The sequence below is a fragment of the Armigeres subalbatus genome, chromosome 2, assembly GCF_024139115.2.
Source record: "Armigeres subalbatus isolate Guangzhou_Male chromosome 2, GZ_Asu_2, whole genome shotgun sequence".
In the NCBI taxonomy this organism is placed as follows: Eukaryota; Metazoa; Arthropoda; class Insecta; order Diptera; family Culicidae; genus Armigeres; species Armigeres subalbatus.
Window position 1 is genome coordinate 253,752,850 of NC_085140.1, and position 23,095 is coordinate 253,775,944.

The 23,095-nt window shown below is 39.4% G+C and overlaps 1 protein-coding gene across 1 annotated transcript in view; it reads left to right on the forward strand.

The window, feature by feature from the left end:
- LOC134212083 (rho GTPase-activating protein conundrum) overlaps nucleotides 1-23,095 on the forward strand; it is a 371,885-nt gene that overhangs the window by 334,681 nt on the left and 14,109 nt on the right. The window contains exon 5 of the mRNA XM_062689596.1: nucleotides 19,074-19,141. Coding sequence (XP_062545580.1) covers nucleotides 19,074-19,141 — 68 coding nt within the window. The remainder of the gene's footprint in view (nucleotides 1-19,073; nucleotides 19,142-23,095) is intronic.

Consider the following 23,095-nt stretch of genomic DNA (forward strand, 5'->3'; position numbering starts at 1 on the left):
TGGATCGTCATACATCTCGAAACCCCTCCCTGCTAAGTGTTGCGTAATGTATTAATGTTTCTTTGATTAAATGAAATTATCATTTAAATGAAATTGTGTTTTCGTACTATGTTTAGCAACAAGTCCCAATACAATTTCATTATTTCGCTTCAGTGCTTTGTTCGCTAAGTCCTTTATAACACCAAATTACTTCAACTTATCCTTAAAACTTGTGATAATTTTCGATTTCTGTCTCTTTTTCCTTAGTTGTGGATCTTTAAGCTTTGGAAGTAGTCTTATTTCGGCCGGAGATACGGGTTTGACATCAGAATTTGAAGATTCACATGCGTACTTTTGCCCCACCCGTTCCTGCGTACTTTTACTCCATAGTTCCAAAATTTATTCGAGTAATAGTTTTGACTTCTTGGAAAACCAATCGGATTGATGTTCTGCACCATAAAGTACTCTATACAATAGGTTTTCGAAATGGTATAATGTTCACACTCTTGCCCCACTCTACTCTATACAAGAAAGGCATTATTCACGCTAATCACGCCATAATCTAACACAAGAGATTCAATATAATTAATGCCAATGGGGAAAATATATATATATATATTTTTTTTAATGAATTACAACTAATAATCCTTCTTTTACTCCTACTTACTGTTCGTAAAAAAACTGTTCTCAAATTGACAGTTCACATTTTTTTATATCTCATATTCAACTGGGGTGTTACTAGGTAGCAAATATAGCCATTACATGGGAAATAATAAGTAGTGCTCTTGTTATAGTTGCCACTGCCTTATAAAGGGTTAAGTGTTATAGTAGCTGGCAAATATACATTTGATTGACGGTAAAATAAGATAAAATAAAATGGAAATTCCAAAATGTCCGTATTGTACAGATTTTCAATTTTCTCTTCCCATTATTACATAGGGGAACGGTTTGCCACTTCATCTCATAGCTCCAATATCCACCCCATAAAAAACAAAGCAATGGAAATGAATTTGGTTTGTTTATTATTTTTATGATTTTTTTCAGCAGTGAGCACGCATGTTGACAAAAAGAAGCGACGAATTTGGTCCCGTATTTCTTTGTTTAGCGATGAGATGGATATATGTACAGTGAGATGGAGATCGGAACAGTTCCCCTATAATGGAAGAATTTAATTTTAGCTCTTCGGAAAACATTTATTGTGCGCTTATGAAATGAAATGAAATGTGAAGTAGAGTTTTGGGTTTCTTGGAGCCGACATGAATATATGTACCTTTTATCTATGTAGGCGTTCTTTTCGATTCTCCTAATTTTGGTTTTAACGAAGAAAAAGTTTGGTGTTTTATTAGGCTCACTACAAGAGCCGTCGATAAATATATCAAATAATAAGGATCTTTAGCGATGTGGAGTGCAGGCATAAGATATGTTTCATGACAATATGCATATTATGAGCTGTAAAAAAGTCAAATAGTTCATCTCCATTAATCTTTTAAATAGCGGGGGATTCAATTTAGAATTCTGAAAAAAATACTTTGATACATTACATCGCCATTCATCCTCAAATCAAACAATACGGTAGGTAGCACCTGATCACAACTCTCGTTGACATCTCGTGTCCCAAATTTGGAACATCTTGGAACCCCAAAAATATCGCGGTGACCTCCTTTGGCCTCGGACGGTGACGATCACCGTAAATCACTCCAACGCGATAACGTAACTGCCTAACCGAACAGCACAACCAAGATCGAGCTGAAGTATCATCAACATGGCATGCCCGGCGGCGAGGCTATCTTTGGTTGGACGCATTGATGCTGCTGCATTTTTTCTTCGCGAGGTTCTCTTTGGCTATGCCCATCGAACGTCCACAGCAGATATAGGTATGACATAACAATTAAATAAATATCATAATGCGATACGCCTCCGAGTCTTCCACGAGTGGACTTGTTATGGACGGCGAGCGTAGCACATTGTTTGTGCTTTTTCGGTGGTCTGTTGTCGTCTCGGAGGGATGGGTCTTCATTATGCGGAGAATCAAGGCCAAAGCAGTTCAACATGCCCGATGCATGCACACTGGTTGTTAGCAAGTTACGTGTGGGAAAATAAATAGTAATTTTATAGCAGACCAACAGACATTCAATCAGTTTTGAAGGTTTGATATAACGGAAAATATACGCCGTATTCTGTTGACGAATGACATGTCCCCGTGCCCGGTTGATTGACTGCCAAATTATCGACTTGGACTTGAGGAGGTTGCAAAAATGTTCGATCCGCAATCAACGTACCATCTTTTTGATGGTGCAATATGATTTGTTCGGTGTCATCGGCTTTACACAAATTGATGGTTAAGAGATGGTCGCTCTGAAGTCGTGAGGCTTGAAGGACCAAAAGAGAGTCGAGCAACTTATGAGTCATGGTCGTTGGGTCAGTTGGGCAGAAAGCTGCTATTATTGAATCTGAAATGACAGACGACAGGCAGCTTTGATTTTTTTATCGTGAATAAATTGAGGTTTAACAAGACTGTGAAGATGATATTGAAAACATTGACTAGCTAAATAACTGTTTTCATTAATCCTATAATCGACAGAGGCATGTATAAGTATTACTGTTAATTAGTTTAGAATGTCATGACAGAATCACAGCATAGTTGTTCTATTATTCATACAACGCCTGATTCCTTTCTCGATCTGGAAATAATATTTAGTTGTCGAAGCGGATACCACCGTGTTATCCTATAGTATAGCGGTTCTCAACCTATGGTACATATATCCCTGGGCCTGGGGGTACCTTTGACGATCCCTGAGACAAAAATGCGTAATGGCGGATGTTGTACTATAATTGCAAAAAAATACCTACTATTTTTAGGTTCTTCCTACAAATAGCCGTAATTGTATTTGACTTTGAAATTCCTAATAATTTCTTTATTCAGCTTATTCCGTTCACTCCGTTCAGACGTTACTACCGGATAGAATGGAATCTATATATTTTGTTGAGCACACTTGTGGTTTTTAAATAGTTAGATTAGAATATAAAGCCTAGGGTCAAAATCATAAACGCCGAATTTGGACTAAGAACAAAGAATTTTAGAAGTGAAAATTATAGTTTTCAAAATATTGCACCTTATAATCAAACAAAGCACTTTAGGGGAATAGATTGCATGTTTTCTATCATTTGCCACCATTACTGAAAAAATCGGTTTTGAATTTTTTTTACAATGATTTTTCAATAATTCCGACATGCAATGCCCGATCGGGCCAATTTTCAATAGCAAACAATAATAGCGAGTAAATCGGGTAATGCTAAGTTCCAAAAAATGTATCTACAAAATTTGTCCACATACAGCCTATAGCCATTCGGTACCACTTTATTGTACGAGAAAGGCAAAAACACATAAATAAAGTTAAAAAAAAACTGAAGCCAAATCGATTAGTAAATAACAATAAGTAATCGATATCAGTGGCGCCGGTAGTGGATAGGACATGTCCTACGCATGAATGTTCCTCGATGGGACAGCCAAGGAATTGTCCTACCCGTGATCTGTTGTACATATGTCCATATATCATCTAGGTAATTATTTTACCTTATTGTCTGATGGGTCTGATTACTAAGTGTACAAAAATATTATCAAATATTAGGCAGTTTAACATATGTAGTTTTGTTTGAAGTCGTTGTCTGGCAAGATCTGTATGTTAGCTAAATGGGATATCGCAGTTAGTTAGAGCTTGAATAATAATCATAGAGGTTTCTGGGATCCTAAACTAATAGCCTTCTGAGTGTTATTTAAGACTTCAGCAAGTAATTGGATCCTAAAGCCCTACCTCGTTTATGGTTGCCAACGACAGTGCATCGGCCAAGAATACATGAACCAATGGTATACCCGAGTAGACGAAAATAGCTCGATAATATCAAATGTTGATAAGATAGCAAAATAAGATATTGACATGATTGATATAAGAGATAAAAGATCAGACGACAATATCAATATTTTGCACTAAAATATCATACGGAGATCAAGTTATGCTATTTGTAAGAAGTGATCAATATCATGTGCCATTAGTTTGTTCTTATCCATAGCATAAATTGATATTTAAATGATATTTTGGTTCAAAATTTTGATATTGTTGCCTGTTCTTTTTTCTCTTATATCAATCAAATCAAAATCATGTTTTGTTATTCTGTTCATGGCTTCTGCCCGGGTATAGATACTGATAATAGTCTAAGTCAGTAAAAAATATATTTTTTGGTTTGAAACAATATTTCAGAACAAACCATTAGCACAAAATGTCAGGTGTTTTTCTCTAGTTGCGAGATAGTGAAGTTGAATAATTAAGTACTGCTTGATGGATCATGTAGTTGTAGTGCGCGTCATTTCTGTCGAAGTAAGCGCGATTGTCCACAAACCACTAGAACGCTGATCAATATACAGACAATAGACATAAAAAATGACTATCCCGAACTAAACCGAGTCACCTTCAGGCTTCAACCTGATCTACTTTGTAGCAATACATTTTCCCGCCGAGCAATGGAAAGCCCAGAATTAACAACGCAGTATTATAGCTTCATTTTTATTAAATATATAGGCTTCTTTACTGTTGAATATCAACAGCAATCAGCAACAGTTTACATTGTGTATTATCGAGAAGGAGGATGTAGTGGATTAGGGTCCCACCATGACACGTGCATTTTTTACTCGAAATAATATAAATTTGTCCCTTTCAGAAACATGAGCTGTGCATATGCACAGTCAGAATGTTGAACAAAAATGATTGTTCATGCGGCCGATGTGCTGAATAATATGCAATTGATTTGAATTAAAATTTCAATTTCTCAAATAAAATCCCAAGGTTCCTAAGCACTTCTACGGTTTCTAACTGCGAAGTTACAAAGTAGTACTTTAGAATTCATATTTCATGAGGCCAACACGATGAAACTTTTATGCTTATCTAGGGAGGTTGAGACCGGAAAGCGATCTAGCCACCATCACCATGCTTTTGCATCGGAAGACTATACATTTCAGGAACTATTTAATTAAAAAAAAAACAGATTAATCCATCTACGGTGAGATTTTGGTCCTTCCTTAACCTTTCCGTCCCCAACGTCTGTTTTTAAGGGCTTTCAAAAATCTAAACTGCTGTAAAAATCGCATTTCTTGACCGATTCTGTCGCAACAAGTTGCATTCCATCCGGATGGATCCCAATTTTCGATTTATACTATTCAGGCTATTCACAATACGGTTCCAGAATTATTCCAGATTCCGTTGGGGTCAGTTGTCCCCGGAATAAGTGGCCTTTTACAATTTTAAGTCAAAACAGGTCGTGCGACACCTCAAATTTCATGATTTCACAAAGCAATGATGCGAATGATATTTTTAGGGTTCCTGGCCCACTCGGACTCAATCTGGCCACATCGGTCACAATCTGGGGACCAACGGAATGGCCATTTTCAAAATTGATTCAAAATAGGTCCTGCGACACCTCAAACTTCATGATTTCACAAAGCAATGATGGGAATGGTGTTTTTGGGGCTCCTGACCCACTCGGATTCAATCTGGTTACATCGGTCACAATCCGGAAACCAACGGAATGGCTATTTCCTAAATTGATTCAAAATAGGTCGTGCGACACCTCAAACTTCATGATTTCACAAAGCAATGATGGGAATGGTGTTTTTGGGGTTCCTGACCCACTCAGATTCAATCCGTCCACATCGTTCACAATCCGGGGACCAACGGAATGGCCATTTTCTAAATTGATTCAAAATAGGTCGTGCGACACCTCAAACTTCATGATTTTACAAAGCAATGATGAGAATGATATTTTAGGGTTCCTGGCTCACTCGGATCCATTCCGGCCACAATCCGGGGACCTACGGGATGGTCATTTTCTAAATAATTCAAAATAGGTGTTTTATTGACAATTATGTAACCCAAAAGAGTTACATAAATTCTATTACAACACTAATTTGTGTGCCATAATGAAAAACCAACATTAGAACAGTAGCTACATGACTTCATATCACTCAATTAGCTAGGGCGAGTGATAAAATAGTGTATTCTCTTCATCGTGTAATGAAATAGGCAAAGGCATGTTCATCTATCACTTCATGAGAAAATTATTTAATCTCTTTCAGTGGAATGTCTTCCTTCACCTGTCATAAGACGAGCTTAGTTTAATTCCATTTAATTCTACCATGTTTAGTAATCTTTACAGATACATATTTCGACCTCAACTGTGAGGCCGTCTCAGCGGGCTTGGAAGTCATATGGCTACTGCTTCTGCCTCATACGCAGGAGGTCGTGGGTTCAATCCCAGGTCCGTTCCATTCTCCTACTTTGTATCTTTCTCTATATTTCTCATGTTGTAGCAATCGCTAGAACTGGAAATGGACTTCCATACCGTTTCCATTACTATTCCTATACCTTCAACTTGGGTATTCTAACAGTAATCTGCTAGAATTAGAAATGAACAGCTCGTTTCCTACATCCAATTAGAAATTCCATCAATTGCTTTCTCCTATCTATCACATTGGCAGCTCGTTAAACCAAGACGGACCTCTGCCCCTCGAACCTAACCCAAAAATTCCAACAAATTCAAAATAGGTGTTTTATTGACAATTATGTAACCCAAAAGAGTTACATAAATTCTATTACAACACTAATTTGTGTGCCATAATGAAAAACCAACATTAGAACAGTAGCTACATGACTTCATATCACTCAATTAGCTAGGGCGAGTGATAAAATAGTGTATTCTCTTCATCGTGTAATGAAATAGGCAAAGGCATGTTCATCTATCACTTCATGAGAAAATTATTTAATCTCTTTCAGTGGAATGTCTTCCTTCACCTGTCATAAGACGAGCTTAGTTTAATTCCATTTAATTCTACCATGTTTAGTAATCTTTACAGATACATATTTCGACCTCAACTGTGAGGTCGTCTCAGCGGGCTTGGTAGTCATATGGCTACTGCTTCTGCCTCATACGCAGGAGGTCGTGGGTTCAATCCCAGGTCCGTTCCATTCTCCTACTTTGTATCTTTCTCCTATATTTCTCATGTTCTAGCAATCGCTAGAACTGGAAATGGGCTTCCATACCGTTTCCATTACTATTCCTATACCTTCAACTTGGGTATTCTAACAGTAATCTGCTAGAATTAGAAATGAACAGCTCGTTTCCTACATCCAATTAGAAATTCCATCAATTGCTTTCTCCTATCTATCACATTGGCAGCTCGTTAAACCAAGACGGACCTCTGCCTCTCGAACCTAACCCAAAACTTCCAACAAATTCCACATGAACTCGTGGCAAGTGCAGAGGTATATTCGGCTTGCAGTGGGCGAGTGATTGCATCATCATTTCCTCCCCCTTCCCTACATTGACTTGCGTTCTGACGTGGCAGGCGCCAGTACGACCTAACAAATGAGATCACCAGTACTTGAACATTGAAGATGTGTGCTAGTCCCAAGCAAACATTTGTTGGTTCCCTGTGCAAGAACAGCTGATCTGGTCATAATGGAGTAGCAACTACGAGCAGTCAATCAAGCTCAAGCTCAACTGTGAGGCCGTCTTTAGCGTTTCATACTTTTGTTTAAGTATTAATTTTCTGATTTTTTATTATATAGTAAATTCATGGTTTGTCGAACTACGCAATGTGGCACGATAACCTGGAATCTGATTGTTTTCTGCAACAACAAAATGACCCATTTTGGTCCATATTTATCATATTACAGTCTGGTTTACCATTTTCTTTATGACTTTTGAAAGCAATGACTGTTCGTTTTTAAATTCAATAGCGATCAACAATATTTTCGAATGCACCGACATTTGCTCAGTTCGTCGAGCTGAGTCGATTGGTATACAACACTATGGGCCTACGAGCCTTCTATAAAAAAGATCGCTTTCAGAGTGAAATGATAGCCCTTCGGTCAACTTTGTTGTACGAGAAAGGTAAAACATGGAATTTCAATGAATTTTAAAAACTTTTTTGTTTAAGTTTTGATTTTGAATGTTTCTTCCTTCAACTCTAACTATTGGAATGTTGAAAAAATAAGTGATTCTAAAGAATATTCATTAGTATCAAAAAACACTTTGAGGAAAATATAAATAAAATCATTCCATTTAAAATTTAAGACATACATACCACTCAAAAAAATTAAAACAGTTTACTATTATGATCGAAATTCTAGTATTGACTAGTCGAACCTGACCGATCTTGCTCGGGTTGCTTTTTTTCGACCTGTCAATCGTTTAGTTGATTGCGGCGTCGCACTCTGGATCGATTTCAATTCGTTCATTTGTTCAACTTTCCCAGCGAAATTTTTTCCATTTTTTTTTCATACAGATAAACACAGCCGACCCCAAGATAAATCGATTAGTGAGAAAGTTTTGCAAATCGGTTCATCCGTTCGTGAGTTCTTTTTCTTCTCATTGGCATTACATCCCCCACTGGGACAATGCCGCTTCGCAGCTTAGTTCTTCCACAGTTATTAACTGTGAGGTTTCTAAGCCAAGTTACTATTTTTGCATTCGTATATCATGAGGTTAACACGATGATACTTTTATGTCCAGGGAAGTTGATAAAATTTCCAATTCGAAAATTTCCTATACCTGACCGGGAATCGAACCTGACTACCTTAAGCATGGTCTTGCTTTGTGGCCGCGCATCTTACCGCACGGCTAAGGAAGGCCCCTTCGTAAGTTAAATTGCCTTAATTTTTTTAATTATTGGGAGTTAAATGATAGCTTTTCGGTACAACTTTGTTTGTTCAATATAGATCAACACAAATCTTCCACAGTGGCCCTACAGGAGTACATCAATTGGTACAAACAGATATGTGCCCATTCTGAACCCATATTTACATTCTACATTCTCACCCGAAACAGCTAATCCAAACAAAAGCACTTCTCAATGGAGCATTCACTTGCAGAGGCAGACGTGACTTATGCCATGGACCCACTTATTTACATAGCAATTGCGGTGTTTCAACAGGACTACGAGTCGTCTGGAAAATAGCCGTGTATCGCATCTCGCCCATGCATGTCTGCTTGTAGGAGATCTGCTATAAAGATAAATAGTCAGTCATTATTTTTAGAACAACTTCTCGCAGACATGTTCTTATTTGCGAGTCGGTGATTAAGATAGGTGCGGTAAGGCACTTCCACCTATACGCGTGTATTTGGTTCAACATTTTTCAGCAGAACATCAGACCATTGATGAAACTTAAGTTGTATCCAAAAATATACACTATGCTGCAGTCTTTATGGTTATGCGCAAACGCTTAGGAATGCGCTTACTTTTTAGCGCTGTCATTAACAAATAACTTTGCTGAAATGAAACACGGCTCAGATCTCAGATAAACACCAGCAACGTCGACACCCTCCGGAAGCTTGATGAGAAATGCTTGTATCCTACCAGATAAGCTTTGAGGAATGCTTTTGTTTCTGCATACTCTATTCCCTTTTGATGAATAATGCCAGTCAGTCAGTCAGTGTCCCTTCTGTTCCTATGTGCACCAAGTGAAGTGCATGCAAAAGTGTGGCATCCAGGTCGCCACTCGATTTCTTTCGGTCTGAAATCACATGGCTTGCAATCCACAATAATGGTTTGAGCTGGGAGGAGTGTATGCAATAGGGGATAACAGTCCAAAATGCACCCCTTAAGCTTTTTCGATGTTTTCGCCAATTGGCATTGATCTCCTATTCAAAGCAACAGGGTTTTCATGGCTTTCTAAGGCATTTAAAAATGTTTTAAAAATGGACCTCGGGAAAAACTTCTGAATAGTGGTGTAAAATGGCTCAATTGCATGTTAAATAATGGTAAACGCATGGTTGTTTGTTTTTTCTTTATGGATTGAACGACAATCTTACGGGTAAGGTGGAAGAATTGAAAATCGTTAAATTTGAGCGGATATGATGGGATTTTGCTCATTTTTCCATTGTAGCTCATTAACGAATAATATTGAATTGTTATGATAATGTTCTTTCATAAATTTCCTACAACAAATTGTATGAGTGAGGCCATTTGGCCCCGTGGGTGCGTTATGCAATGTTCTCCCCTACCTATAGTGGGTAGATGTAAATACTTCATTTTATAGCCCATCATCGCATTGTGTCCATGGTCAAACCAAGCGCGAAAGTGGGACTCATGCCGGGTGGTCAAACGGTCCCTCGAGGGGCGTGATGGCGTGTGTCACGGTGATAAATGTCATAATTTTGCTGATATGAATGCCCCCAGTGGAAAGTGCAATTGTGACATTTACAAGGCTTTTCTGCATAGATAGATAGTTGGTTGTTAGAGAATAGTCGTCTTCGTAGCCGGAAGTTATTTGTTACTGTCAGTTGTCGAAGCGAAATATCTGTTCAGATTCTTGAAATAATTCCAATTTTAAGTATGATTCATCCTAAATAAATTTGCAATGATGATTGCAGTAAAATAGCTATTTGAAATCTCACATAGCCTAAAAAGAAGACCGATTCTTTTTCGTACTCTATCACTCCTCTAAGCAAAAGTGTTTACATGCTGAAGACATGCTTTTATATGTCTACATGCATGAGATTGATAGTAACCTCCAAAAAATAATATAATTGAGAGATTGGATTTTTTAATGGTGCATCTCACCCACACCATAACCCTTTACGCAGAGCCATGGTCCAGCGCTCTTCTCGGAGTTTTTCATAGACACCCCTTTTAACGTAGAACGCGCGCTACTTTTTGAGTCCCTATCTGGTTCTACATCCTTATTTTGAGCCATATAAAGCGTTTACCCTCGGACAAAAATGCGTAATGGCGGATGTATTACAATTCAAATATAAACTTATTGATAAAGTTTTGATGGTTGTAGTTTTTTGTTTTTAAATGTATTGTACATAATATGCATGGCGATGGGTAAATCAAATCCTATTGAATCCTGCCCGCCATAACCAGCACAGTGTATGAGGGGCTGTGGGACAAAAGATCAAAAGGAAAAACATCGAGTGACTAAAATCTAGAATCTTAAGTTTGGGAAGGCTCCATTTTAGAGGCATGAAAGCTTTTTCTGAAAAGCTCAGTAGCTTCGTTGCAAGAGGCTTGAAAGCCTCCTTATAAGCATCTAGGAAGCCTCGCAGCTTGTTAGGCTCCTTTCAAAAGATTCCAAAGCCTCCTTTCAACAGGCTCGGGAGCATTATTTCAAGAGGCACCCCGAGCAAAGCTGAACCCGTTTCGGCCCGGGCTACGATTTCAAATTGTAAAATCCACCGTTCTCTTGTTTTTCGACCGATTTGCATGAAATTTGGAGAAAAGATGCATTAAACCCTACATTTTTGTGTAGATGTATTGATTTGGTGATTGGGCCCTTGGGTACGGTTTTATCGAGGGGGTCCCCTGGGTCAAATGGGGTCCAAAATAGGTCAACTTCCTTTAAATAGTAGATAACTAGTCGTAAATGCTCTCAGTAATGATGCAATCGATCATTTTGCAATACAGGGAATGGAAAAAATCCGGTTACAGATATACCGGGAACCTGGTTCCCCCAGGGAAGTGGTCACATTTTGAGTGGTTCTGAAACCCAGCTTGCGACACATCAAACTTAATTATTTTGCAACACAAATCCAATATAGGACATTTGCAGAGCATCTGGACACATTGGCCAATTCCGGAGGTTCCCTGGGAACCTGATGCCTCAAGGGAAGTGGTCACTTTTTGATTGATTCTGAAACCCAGCTTGCGACACATCAAACTTCATGATTTTGCAAAGCAAGTACAATAGAAGATATTTGCAGAACATCAGACCACGTTGGCAACTTCCGGAGGTTCCCTGGAAACCTGATGCCCCAAGGGAAGTGGTCACTTTTTGAGTGGTTCTAAAACCCAGCTTTCGACACATCAAACTTCATGATTTCGCAACACAAATGCAATAGGAGACATTTGCAGAGCATCTGTGCACATTAGCCACTTCCGGAGGTTCCCTGGGAACCTGGTTCCCTCAGGGAAGCGGTCACTTTGTAAGTGGTTCTGAAACCCAGCTTGCGGCACATCGAACTTCATGATTTTGCAACGCAAATATAATAGAAGACATTTGCAGAGCATCTGTGCTCATTAGCCACTTCCGAAGGTTCCCTGGGAACCTGATGCCCCAAGGAAAGTGGTCACTTTTTGAGTGGTTCTGAAACCCAGCTTGCGACACATCAAACTTCATGATTTTGCAAGGCAGAAAACATTCGCAGAGCACCTGTGCATATTAGCCAGAGGGTCCCTGAGAACCTGGAGCCCTCAGGGAAGTGGTCACTTTTCGATTGATTCTGAAACCCAGCTTGCGACACATCGAACTTCATGATTTTGCAACGCAAATACAATAGGAAACATTTGCAAAACTTCTGAGCGCATTGGCCACTTCCGGAGGTTCCCTGGGAACCTGATGACCCAAGGGAAGTGATCACTTTTTGAGTGGTTCTGAAACCCAACTTGCGACACATCAAACTTCATGATTTTGCAACACAAATACAATCGTAGGCATTTGCTCAGCATCTGAGCACATCGGCCACTTCTGGGGGTTCCCTGGGAACCTTGTGCCCCAAGGAAGCGGCCTTTTTAATTGGTTCTGAAAAACAGCTTGCGACACTGAACTGAAAGATTTTGTTTTGTCCTAATAATCTACTGTGTGTTCCAGAGCATTCTTTCCTGCACCGAACTGGGAATCTTATCCAGCCTTGTTCAGCATGATCTTGCTTTTTAGCCGCGCATTTTATCGCACGGCTAAGAAGGCCCCAAAATATCATATAGCATATTTACCGGGAAAAATTAATGACCAATGTAGCTAGATGCTGCGTAAGTGTCTTTCATTGAATCTGTGTTACAAAACCATGATATTTGATGTATTGCTATATAGCTTTCAAAACCACCTAACAATGTCCACTTACCGTAGCCACGTAGGGGAGTTTGGACATACCGCCCTTCCCCTAGAGATAAAATTTTTAGAAGAAAATTTATTTTCGAACCCTACCAAATTTTTTTTATTCAATTGGTCTTGCTGTTCTGCTTATGTTGTCTATTGTATTCATGTTGCAAAATCATGTAGTGATGCCATGATATATAGCAAGCTGGGTTTCAGGACCTGTCAAACAGTGACCGCTTCCCTTGGGGAGGGGGGGTGTTTGGCGAGGTTTCCAGCGAATGACCTCAATGTCCCCAGATGCTCTGCAAATGCCTTCAACTTATTTATGTTAAAAAATCATCAAGTTCGATGTGTCGCAAGCTGGGTTTCATAACCACTCAAGGTTGTGAAATGGAGTATGTTTACAGGAAACCTCCGCAATAGGTCTTTGTGCCCAGATACTCTGCCAATGTCTTCTATTGTATTTGTATTACAAAATCAGAAAATTTGATGTGTTGTGAGCTGGGTTTCAGAAACATTCAAAAAGCGACCACCTCCCTGAAAGCTCCAGCTTCCCAGGGAACCTCCGGAAGTGGCCAATGCGCTTATATGTTCTGCAAATGTCTCCTATTGTATTTGCGTTGCAAAATCATGAAGTTCGATGTGTCGCAAGCTGGGTTTCAGAATCAATCAAAAAGTGACCACTTCCCTCGGGGCATCAGGTTCCCAGGAAACCCCCGAAATTGGCCAATGTGCCCAGATATTCTGCAAATGTCTTCTATTGTATTTGCGTTGCAAAATCATAAAGTTTGATGTGTCGCAAGCTGATTTCCAGAACCACTCAAAGAGTGACCACTTCCCTTGGGGCATCAGGTTCCCAGGGAACCTCCGGAAGTGGCCAATGCGGTTAGAAGTTCTGCAAATGTCCTCCATTGTATTTGTGTTGCAAAATCATGAAATTTGATGTGTCGTAGGGTGGGTTTCAAAAACCATTTACAAAGAGACCACTTTCCTGGGAGCCCCAGGTTCCCAGGAAACCTTTGGAAGTGGCTAATGTGCCTAGATGTTCTGCAAATATCTCTTATTGTATTTGTGTTGCAAAATCATGAAGTTCGATGTGTCGTAAGCTGGGTTTCAGAACCACTCAAAAAGTGATCACTTTCCTTGGGGCATCAGGTTCCCAGGGAACCCCCGAAAGTGGCCAATGTGCCCAGATGTTCTGCAATTGCCTCCTATTGTATTTGTGTTGCGAAATCATGAAGTTCGATGTGTCGCAAGCTGTTTTTCAGATCCACTTACAAAGTGAGCGCTTCCCTGAGGGCACCAGGATCCCATGGAACCTCCGGAAATGCCAATGCGCTCAGAAGTTCTGCAAATGTTTTTTATTTTATTTGTGTTGCAAAATCATGAAGTTTGATGTGTCGCAAGCTGGGTTTCAGAACCACTCAAAAAGTGACCACTTTCCTTGGGGCATCAGGTTCCCAGGGAACCCCCGAAAGTGGCCAATGCGCTCAGAAGTTCTGCAAATGTCCTCCATTGTATTTTTGTTGCAAAATCATGAAGTTTGATGTGTCGCAAGCTGGGTTTCAGAACCACTTACAAAGTGACCACTTCCCTGAGGGCACCAGGTTCCCAAGGAACCTCCGGAAGTGGCCAATGCGCTCAGAAGTTCTGCAAATGTTTTTTATTTTATTTGTGTTGCAAAATCATGAAGTTTGATGTGTCGTAAGCTGGGTTTCAGAACCATTCAAAAAGTGATCACTTTCCTTGGGGCATCAGGTTCCCAGGGAACCCCCGAAAGTGGCCAATGTGCTCAGATGTTCTGCAATTGCCTCCTATTGTATTTGTGTTGCGAAATCATGAAGTTTGGTGTGTCGCAAGCTGGTTTTCAGAACAACTCAAAAAGTGTCCACTTCCCTTCGGGCATCAGGTTCTCAGGGAACCTCCAGAAGTGGCCAATGTGCCCGATGCTCTGCCAATGTCTCCTATTGAATTTGTGTTGCAAAATCATGAAGTTTGATGTGTCGCAAACTGGGGTTCAGAACCACTCAAAATGTGACCACTTCCCTTGGGGCATCAGGTTCCCAAGGAACCTCCGGAAGTGGCTAATGTGCACAGATGCTCTGCTTATATTATATTTGTGTTACAAAATCATGAAGTTTGATGTGTCGCAAGCTGGGTTTCAGAACCACTCCAAAAGTGACCACTTCCCTGGGGGAACCAGGTTCCCGGAACATCTGTAACCGGATTTTGGAGGTCCAAACGTGCAGTTTCCATTCCCACTATTGCAAAATGATGAATAATAACGATTGCATCATTGAGAGCATTTACTACTAGTTATCTACAATTAAAAGGAAGTTGACCTATTTTGGACCCCATTTGACCCAGGGGACCCCCTCGATAAAACCGTACCCAAGGACCCAATCACCAAATCAATACATCTACACAAAAATATAGGGTTTAATGCATCTTTCCTCCAAATTTCATGCAAATCGGTCAAAAAACAAGAGAACGGTGGATTTTACAATTTGAAATCGTAGCCCGGGCCGAAACGGGTTAAGATCAAATCGAAAATTTGTTTTGATTACTCAGTTTGATATCATGTTGTTCATTTTAACGGTTAAAATAACAAAATCAAGTTTCTCCAATAGTAAGAGGTCTTCCAGGAACCATTAGAAGGTTTCTTTAGTTATTGTGTTCTTCTAGAACAGAGGTTCTCAACCTGGGATACATGCACGGAAGAAATAAACTACCCAATAGTGAGTTTAATTCACCCAACCTCGAACATCCGTACGGGAAGCCAAAATTGAGTAAGTGGGGTCGAAGTAGTTTGCCTTTACTCCCATGTTAAAAAAGTACCCAACGGAAAATTTATTTACCCAAATGTAAGTTTAATTCACTCAATTTCGACCTCAGGTAATAAAACTCAAAATTGGCTTCCCGTATTGAACTGGCGTCGTTGGATTGTTTGGCTCTTTTGTTTTTGACAACAAAAGAAAGAGTGGATGAAAGAGAAGATAAAAAATAACTCAAAAGTAAGTTTAAAAATACTCAATTTTGGGTACTTTTTTTCTTCCGTGTGTACCCCTGGGAGTACCTTCGTTAGCCGTTAGCCATTTTCAATGAGAGATGTCACCTGATGTTTACATATCTGCCCCGTTGAATATCTATAGACACGCGAAGCATAAATGGCATGCTACAAAAATCTCAAAAAATATTTGTTCCGTGACAAGACTGAAAGTGTGCAATATCTGCTTTATTTTTGTGTTTATTATCACTTTCGACTCGATGAATTAAAGAAATATGATTAATTTATCGACTAGTCACCATTCTTCGCAATATATTTCGCATAAACATAATTAAGAAATTTTAATTATAAAATAAAGCACAACATCCTTTCATGACTGCCTTTAATGCGAAAATGATCAAAGAACCCACGATTCTTTCATTTGGTCGCCTGAAATAGAAAAGGGCGCTTTGCTCTCTGTCTTATGACGATCACGACCTTTTACAGTACTGGTAGTGGCTACATCCTGGTCATCATGGGAACGTTATAAACAAAAACACAACAAATGTCATTTAACATGCCAAGAGGAAGCAGTGGGAGGACTTCCTAAACTCGGTCGGTCTGGTGCAATCCGCCACCGAACTGTGGGGGAAAGTCAATGCGGTTAGTGAAACGCGTAGATTTTCCCCCAAACATCTCGACCAAAAAGACCATAAGATTTCCAATCCACCGGACGTTGCAAACGCCCTTAGGTAATATTTTGCATCGCTCGTGTCGGTAAGCGGCTATCCCGCCGATAGCGAAAGGCACTAGACCCTTAGCGATACTACACTTTCGGGTCCTGTCGGGCTCGTTGAGTTCCCTAATCAACCATCCTTTTTATTTGCTGAGCTGTCTTTCGCACTTTACAGAAGTAGCAGGAAGTCTTCTTGTCCAGACGGATTAGGTTACCCGATGTTGAATATCTTATTCCTTTAATTTGTCCAATTAAGTCTGCTGCCACCAAACCTTTCCCGATGAGTAGCAGCTCAGTCACGTCGCGTCATTCCTATTCATAAGAACAGCATCTCCCCCGGGATGCTTCCATATACCAGTCTATCTCGCTGCAATATGTCTTCGATGACCAGAAGGAAACAGGTGTGCCCCAAGCGTAGGTCATGGTGGTCACACTTTTCCTGGTCGACACGAACGGCGTGTTTCAATTCCTACCACCCAAAACCTACATTTTTATATACGCCGACGATCATTTTGATTGTCACATCTGTCACATCATACATCGACTCTAATTAATGCACAGTCCGCAATTAGCGCCGTCTCCTGTTGGGCCAAGGTTCTCCATGCCTGCCAGCAAGTGCGTCCGTAGAAGACACTAATTGTCTGGACCGAGTATCAACTTGGGGGACCTCCCTATCCCCAAAGACAAAATCGTTAACATGTTTGGTTGGTGTCTCTATCAACTGGATGCTAAACTTCCTTCTCAACTTCCGTGGAAAACAAGGGTTTATTTGGTTCGAGCCATGCCCAAGTCCCACAAAACCAACAATAGGGAGCTCGGCCTGCGGATAGGACAGGCTATCATAGTTAGTGCTCCTCCGCAACGATTTTGGAAATTTCTGCACCGTTTGTAATTTATGATAGAACGCCATGATCTAACGGCAAAGAAAGCTTAGACTTTCGGTGCCTTAGTGACTCAAGTCCTCTGACATCGAGCGAGGAGCTGGACACTGCAGCCACCATACCCAGCCAACACAAAGTCGCATATGCTAGCGAATAAGTATACATGGTGGAGGCGATATAGGCGCATGCCTCCATTTGACTGCATGCTAAATGTATCTATATGGCCTCCAATTTGTACAGTTATTCGCTATGATATACGATCTTGTGTTTGCTGGGTAGTTGCCCCATAATAACGCTTCTAAGAGGAGGCACTACCACATATACCACAAAAGTTCAACTCAATGGACGTAGTTGTTCTACGCCCCAACAAAAAAAGAGGAGGTACTTGCAACAGACTTCCCAGCATTTGCAATATCTGCTCTGCCGGAGCTGCCGCGGATTTTATCGCAGCCACGGAAGCCGCTTATGGTCCTCACCTATTCAGACAGTGACATCTGGCTGTCGGATACAAAAGCCGACGTTTCGAGACAACTGCCCCCCTGGTAGACACAAATCCATGGATTGAGAAGGTTGTCTGTGAACATTAGGTTCGCAGCTCAACTGTCCATGATTTTATAGGTGCCGATTTTGACTTACTACATGTCTACTGGAGTAATTCAACCGATGTAAAATCGATATTTTGCATGATTCAAACGTAATTCGAGTGTTTATGGGTACAAATGTTTTAAATTTGAGTTGTTTGTCCTTGAATCATCCCAAATCCATGCGACAGTGCGAGGGTTGTTACGTCAGCTGTGAAAACATGGAGAGTGGAGGGCTTCCACAACATAAAACCTAACTTTAAGGACTAACAGATTATCTCCCTGATAGCGTACTGGGCATCCTGGGACGATCCGGGCATCCTCGCAACCCTTATCTTTTTCTTTAAGCATGGAGGCTTATAACGCCTCAATTAATCGATGCTACTATCATGGGTGTCCTAACTTTAAAAACATGGTCTGTAAGACCCCCAACAAAAGGTGCGTGGGCCTCCCTGGTTTATTCAGGTTTGTAAGTCCCTCCCCCCAAGTCCTCCAGTCTCCAACTATAATCTAAACTAGGTCAGCTTTGGGGATGGGAGGCGGTGGTCCTCCTCCAACTACACCACGCTTCGCATGTATTATTCCGTCTTCTATCTACCGACCAATTTTCCTATACATAGGTACTCAAGGAAAGTCGTTTTCAGCACATACTACACGTTCAGACCGTTTTATGTAGACAGCGTTCTAAAGGTTGGTTATCGCTCCAACCTTAAGTTCTATTACTGTATTCAAAAGATTGGATCATTACGAACGATCTGATATCTCTTTTGAGCGTGTGATTTTGGGGTTCAAGTGTAGATCTTGACGTGCTCTACAAATTACTGCGGAGTGCATGTCTTGGCAGCTTGTTGGACAATGTGTGCATCACCCATCGATATCAACCAAACTAAGAAAATAAATATATATAATTATCTACATATATGGTCCCATCAGAAACCCCAACATCAAACCACATTGTCGTCGTATAATGCTTCACGATAAGGCATCATCCGCCAAACAGTACACTAATTGCAGACATGCATATTTTTTTCTTGTCTCTTCCAGATGGAGAACTCGAAGCAGAATGGTTGAACGCAGCCGGATTTCCTCAGCTGACCAGAGCCTTCGAAGAGGTAAGCAACATACACACATCTCGATAAAAAAAATGGCATCTCAATTAAAAGACCATCGGCATCATTTATGCAAAACTGCCAACTAGGAACCGTTGTTCGTCGATGAATGCCCAGAAAGGAAGGTTCTAATGTGTTGATGTTAAATCAGTTAAATCAACTATCAGAGCTTGTCATTGTTTTGTCTCAATAAGATGTCATTTTTCTCCGCATCTCGCAAACTGATTGATTACTCTACGCTGAATTGAACATCGCTAGCTGTCAAATGCAAATTGGCTCACGTGTTGCGATTGAGTACCAATTGGCACATCGTCACCCCATTCCAATCCTGCCTTCGTATGTAATCTGGATGCCTTTACCAGCGGCGATGATTACAACTGAAGTGTTGATTTTCTCATTTAATCAAAGATGGAAACGGCAATTAGACGGATGTCCGAAGGGGAGATAAAACACACTCCATAGATAGAATGGAATAATAAAACCATGTGGTGTAAAAGATAACGAGGTTGAAGTGGGGATTCAAATCAATCTCGCCTTGAAGGGGATTGCTAATTTTAAACACCAATTGTAGAAACGCGCTCGGCACAACGCAATTGCTTGAATTACAGGTTTTGTTTATTTTTTAATCATGAAAAACTAGATTGGACCACTTAGCCGAGACGACGCCTTTTGTATTGACTCTTTATACGTCACTTATTAGGGGGACGTAAAAATAATGTTTGCATAAATTACTAGTTTTTTATTGATTCATCGATCTTTGGACACTTTTACATACGACACATAATAAAACCCAAATTGAATATCTTCTTGAAAAATTTCCTGGAGTTAAGGCCTTTTTGATATGAAACACAGCGGTTCACACATCAAAATTCTTAGCGATTATTTAATCAAATTGGACATGCCTCCAACATATGTTTCATTACAGGTAATCCAAGAATTCCAAGAGCTGGAATACAGGCCTTAAGGTCGATACGCGTAACGAAAGACCTATTGGATCCTTTTAGAAATTTTTTGAACACTAGTTAACCTAGCAGACTTTGTGCTGCATACACTGGCAGAGCTAAGCTGTTATTATGTTTATATGCCAAAAATGCTATGAAAAAAAAAACTGATTTTCCTAGAATTTCTGATGGTTATTTAAGAAAGAATTTTTGGATAAATCTTGGAATTTCTTTGGAAATTCTGATAGGTATTTCTTCGAAAATTCTATTGGAATTCATTCGTCAATTCCTGTAAGAATTCCTTCGGAAATAATTTTATCCATTCCTTTAGATTTTTTTCTGCAAAATCCTTAAGGTTTTGCTTTGAGAATTTGTTTCATTTCTCCAGTAATTTCTTTCGAAAATCCTTCAGAAATGCTTTCCCCTCCAGGAAGTCCCTCCAGCAATAATTTAGAAAACTACTTAGTTAACTACAAAATTCATCCGGATATTCCTTGCTTTTAGTAAAATCAAACAAAATTCATTTTGAAATTGCTGCAGAAATTTTGTAGGAAGATTTTTTCCTGAAACAGGGTGGCGACTCATTTTTAAAATAACAATTCCCTGATTTTTTCCAGGAGTTTCGTTAAATTTACAGGATTATAAAAAATTTCGCCAAAAATCCAAAAACCAAATATACTGAAAGGCAAAGCTATTTTAACGCTAATCACGTAATAATCTAACACAGGAGATTCAAAATAAATAATACCAACGGGAAAAGATATATCTTTGTCGATTTTTTAACGAATTATAACTGAAAATCCTTCTTCCACTCGAAACTTACGATCTTTTGGTAAAAAAAACTGTTCTCAAATTGGCATTTCAAATTTTTTATGGCTCAAATTCATCTGGGGTGTTACTAGGAAGCAAATAAAGCCACTACATGGGAAATAATAAGTAGAGCTCTTGTTAATAAATAGAAAAACATATAAGTTGTTGGTCGCAATATAGTTGCCACTGCCTTATAAAGGGTTAAAAGCTTAAATTCATTATTGGCTCATTTTAGTCAGTTTCAAACATTAAGAACTTTTAATTGTATTTTATCGTCTGGAAACGGTAAATTTATTTACTAGGAAATACTTCTGGAAGTTATTGAAATATTTTTCTTGAAACATCTCCGGAAAATGTCTTCAACATTCCAGGAATTCTTTGGAAATATTTTTCGTTTGTGTTCTTACAAAAATTTCTGAATAAATTTCCGTAGAAAATAGTTCTAAAAGAATTTCGGATAAAAATTTTAAAAGAATTTGCAAGAAATTCTTGAAGGAATCTCTAAAAGCATTTCCGAGGAAATTTTCAATTTTCGGACAAATTTTGCAAGGTATTTCCGAAAATAATTTGGACTTGTCAAGGATTTCCTGAAAAAAATACATTTTAAAACAAGAATTACAGGGTTGTTACGGATATCCTGATATATTTACCGCGCCAAATTCGCGCTGACTCAAATCAAATCCGCGCCATTTCCGCGCGACATGAAATCCATTTCGCGTCAAATCCGCGCGACCCAGAACTAAATTTTAAGCAACTACACGTGACATATCAATTTTGGTTTCCACAATTTACTAAACGTCTTGTCTTCGAGGTCATTTTTTAATATTCCTGATTTTAAATATGATTAAAAGCTTCAATTTCGCACTTATTTGTACCAAATTGAAAATAGGACTAAGAAAATCGCAGTTAATGTTAACCCCCACCGACCATCTAAGTTTTCACCACTAGAAATACTGAAGCCAAAACTATTTCAATACGTACCGCTTTTTAAATGAGATGATGATTTTGACATTTTTTGTTCCGTTATTGTCAGTGGAATTCGGCACAAAGATGCAAATCATAATTGATGAATAGATGAACTTGGCAAATAATAAAAAATCTGCCGAAAACGGCAATTTCTTCTGAAGTAATAAATTATGCAACTTTGTTGTATAATTATAAAATTGCGTAGAGCTTCGAATATTCCCTAGAATATCTGTCGAAATTCATCCTGGTATTCCTGCAAAAGTACCCCAGGGAACTTATGCGGAAATTCATTCTGGAATTTTGTTATAAATTGAATATAATAATTTGATGAAACTTCAAGTAAATTATTCAACAATCTGCGGAAAATCTTTAGATACTACATGCGGACATCCCTTCATTAATTCCTGTGGAAAATGGTTTAGAAATTCATGCAGAAATAGACTGCGGGTGACTTGATGCGTAAAAACTTCCGAGAAACCTTTCGTCAAATTCGAGGCGCAATTTGTAAGGTTTTTTTTTACAGATATTCCTGTGATTACCGCTAACAAAATGTTTGAGAAAATCGCAACGTGAATTCTTGCGGAAATTTCTCTGGGAATCTGGGAAAAAAATCTTCCGGAAGTACATTCGGAGTTTCTCCTTCATGAATTCCTGTGGAAATCAGTTTGGAAATTTCTGAAGACTTCCTTTGGTGAATGCCGGTGAACAACATTCCAAGAATTCTTTCGTAAATTCAAGGCAACATTACTGCAACCTTTTTTACAGTAATTGCTGCGGTCAGCGCTTCAAGAATTTACGCAGAAATTCCCCCAATTTTTTTTATAATTTAACGGATTCTAAATGCTGCAGAAATCAGAGATTTATTTATTAAATTCTTCATAGAATCCTTGTCAAAAGTTCTTAGGAGTTTTCGTCATTTTTCTGTGTGTATTCCTGTGAATCATTGGAGTTATCCGAAAATATTGCAAAAATACTCATGAAATTTCCGCATTTTTAGAGGAATATCTTTTAAAGATCTCCTTTTAATATAGCATAGCATATCTGACCGCACACTATCCTGGGTTGGCTGTCGATAGGGACGTTAGATGCGCCAGAAAAACAGCCTGGGGCTTGGCATGTTTTTCATTCAACGATCCCTTTGTTCAACACCTGGCCAGGTCCTTGAGATCAGTGGGGATTTAGGTGGGAAGTGTTGATTAGACACCTACTTAAGAAGAGAGAGAGAACTCACGCGACCTTC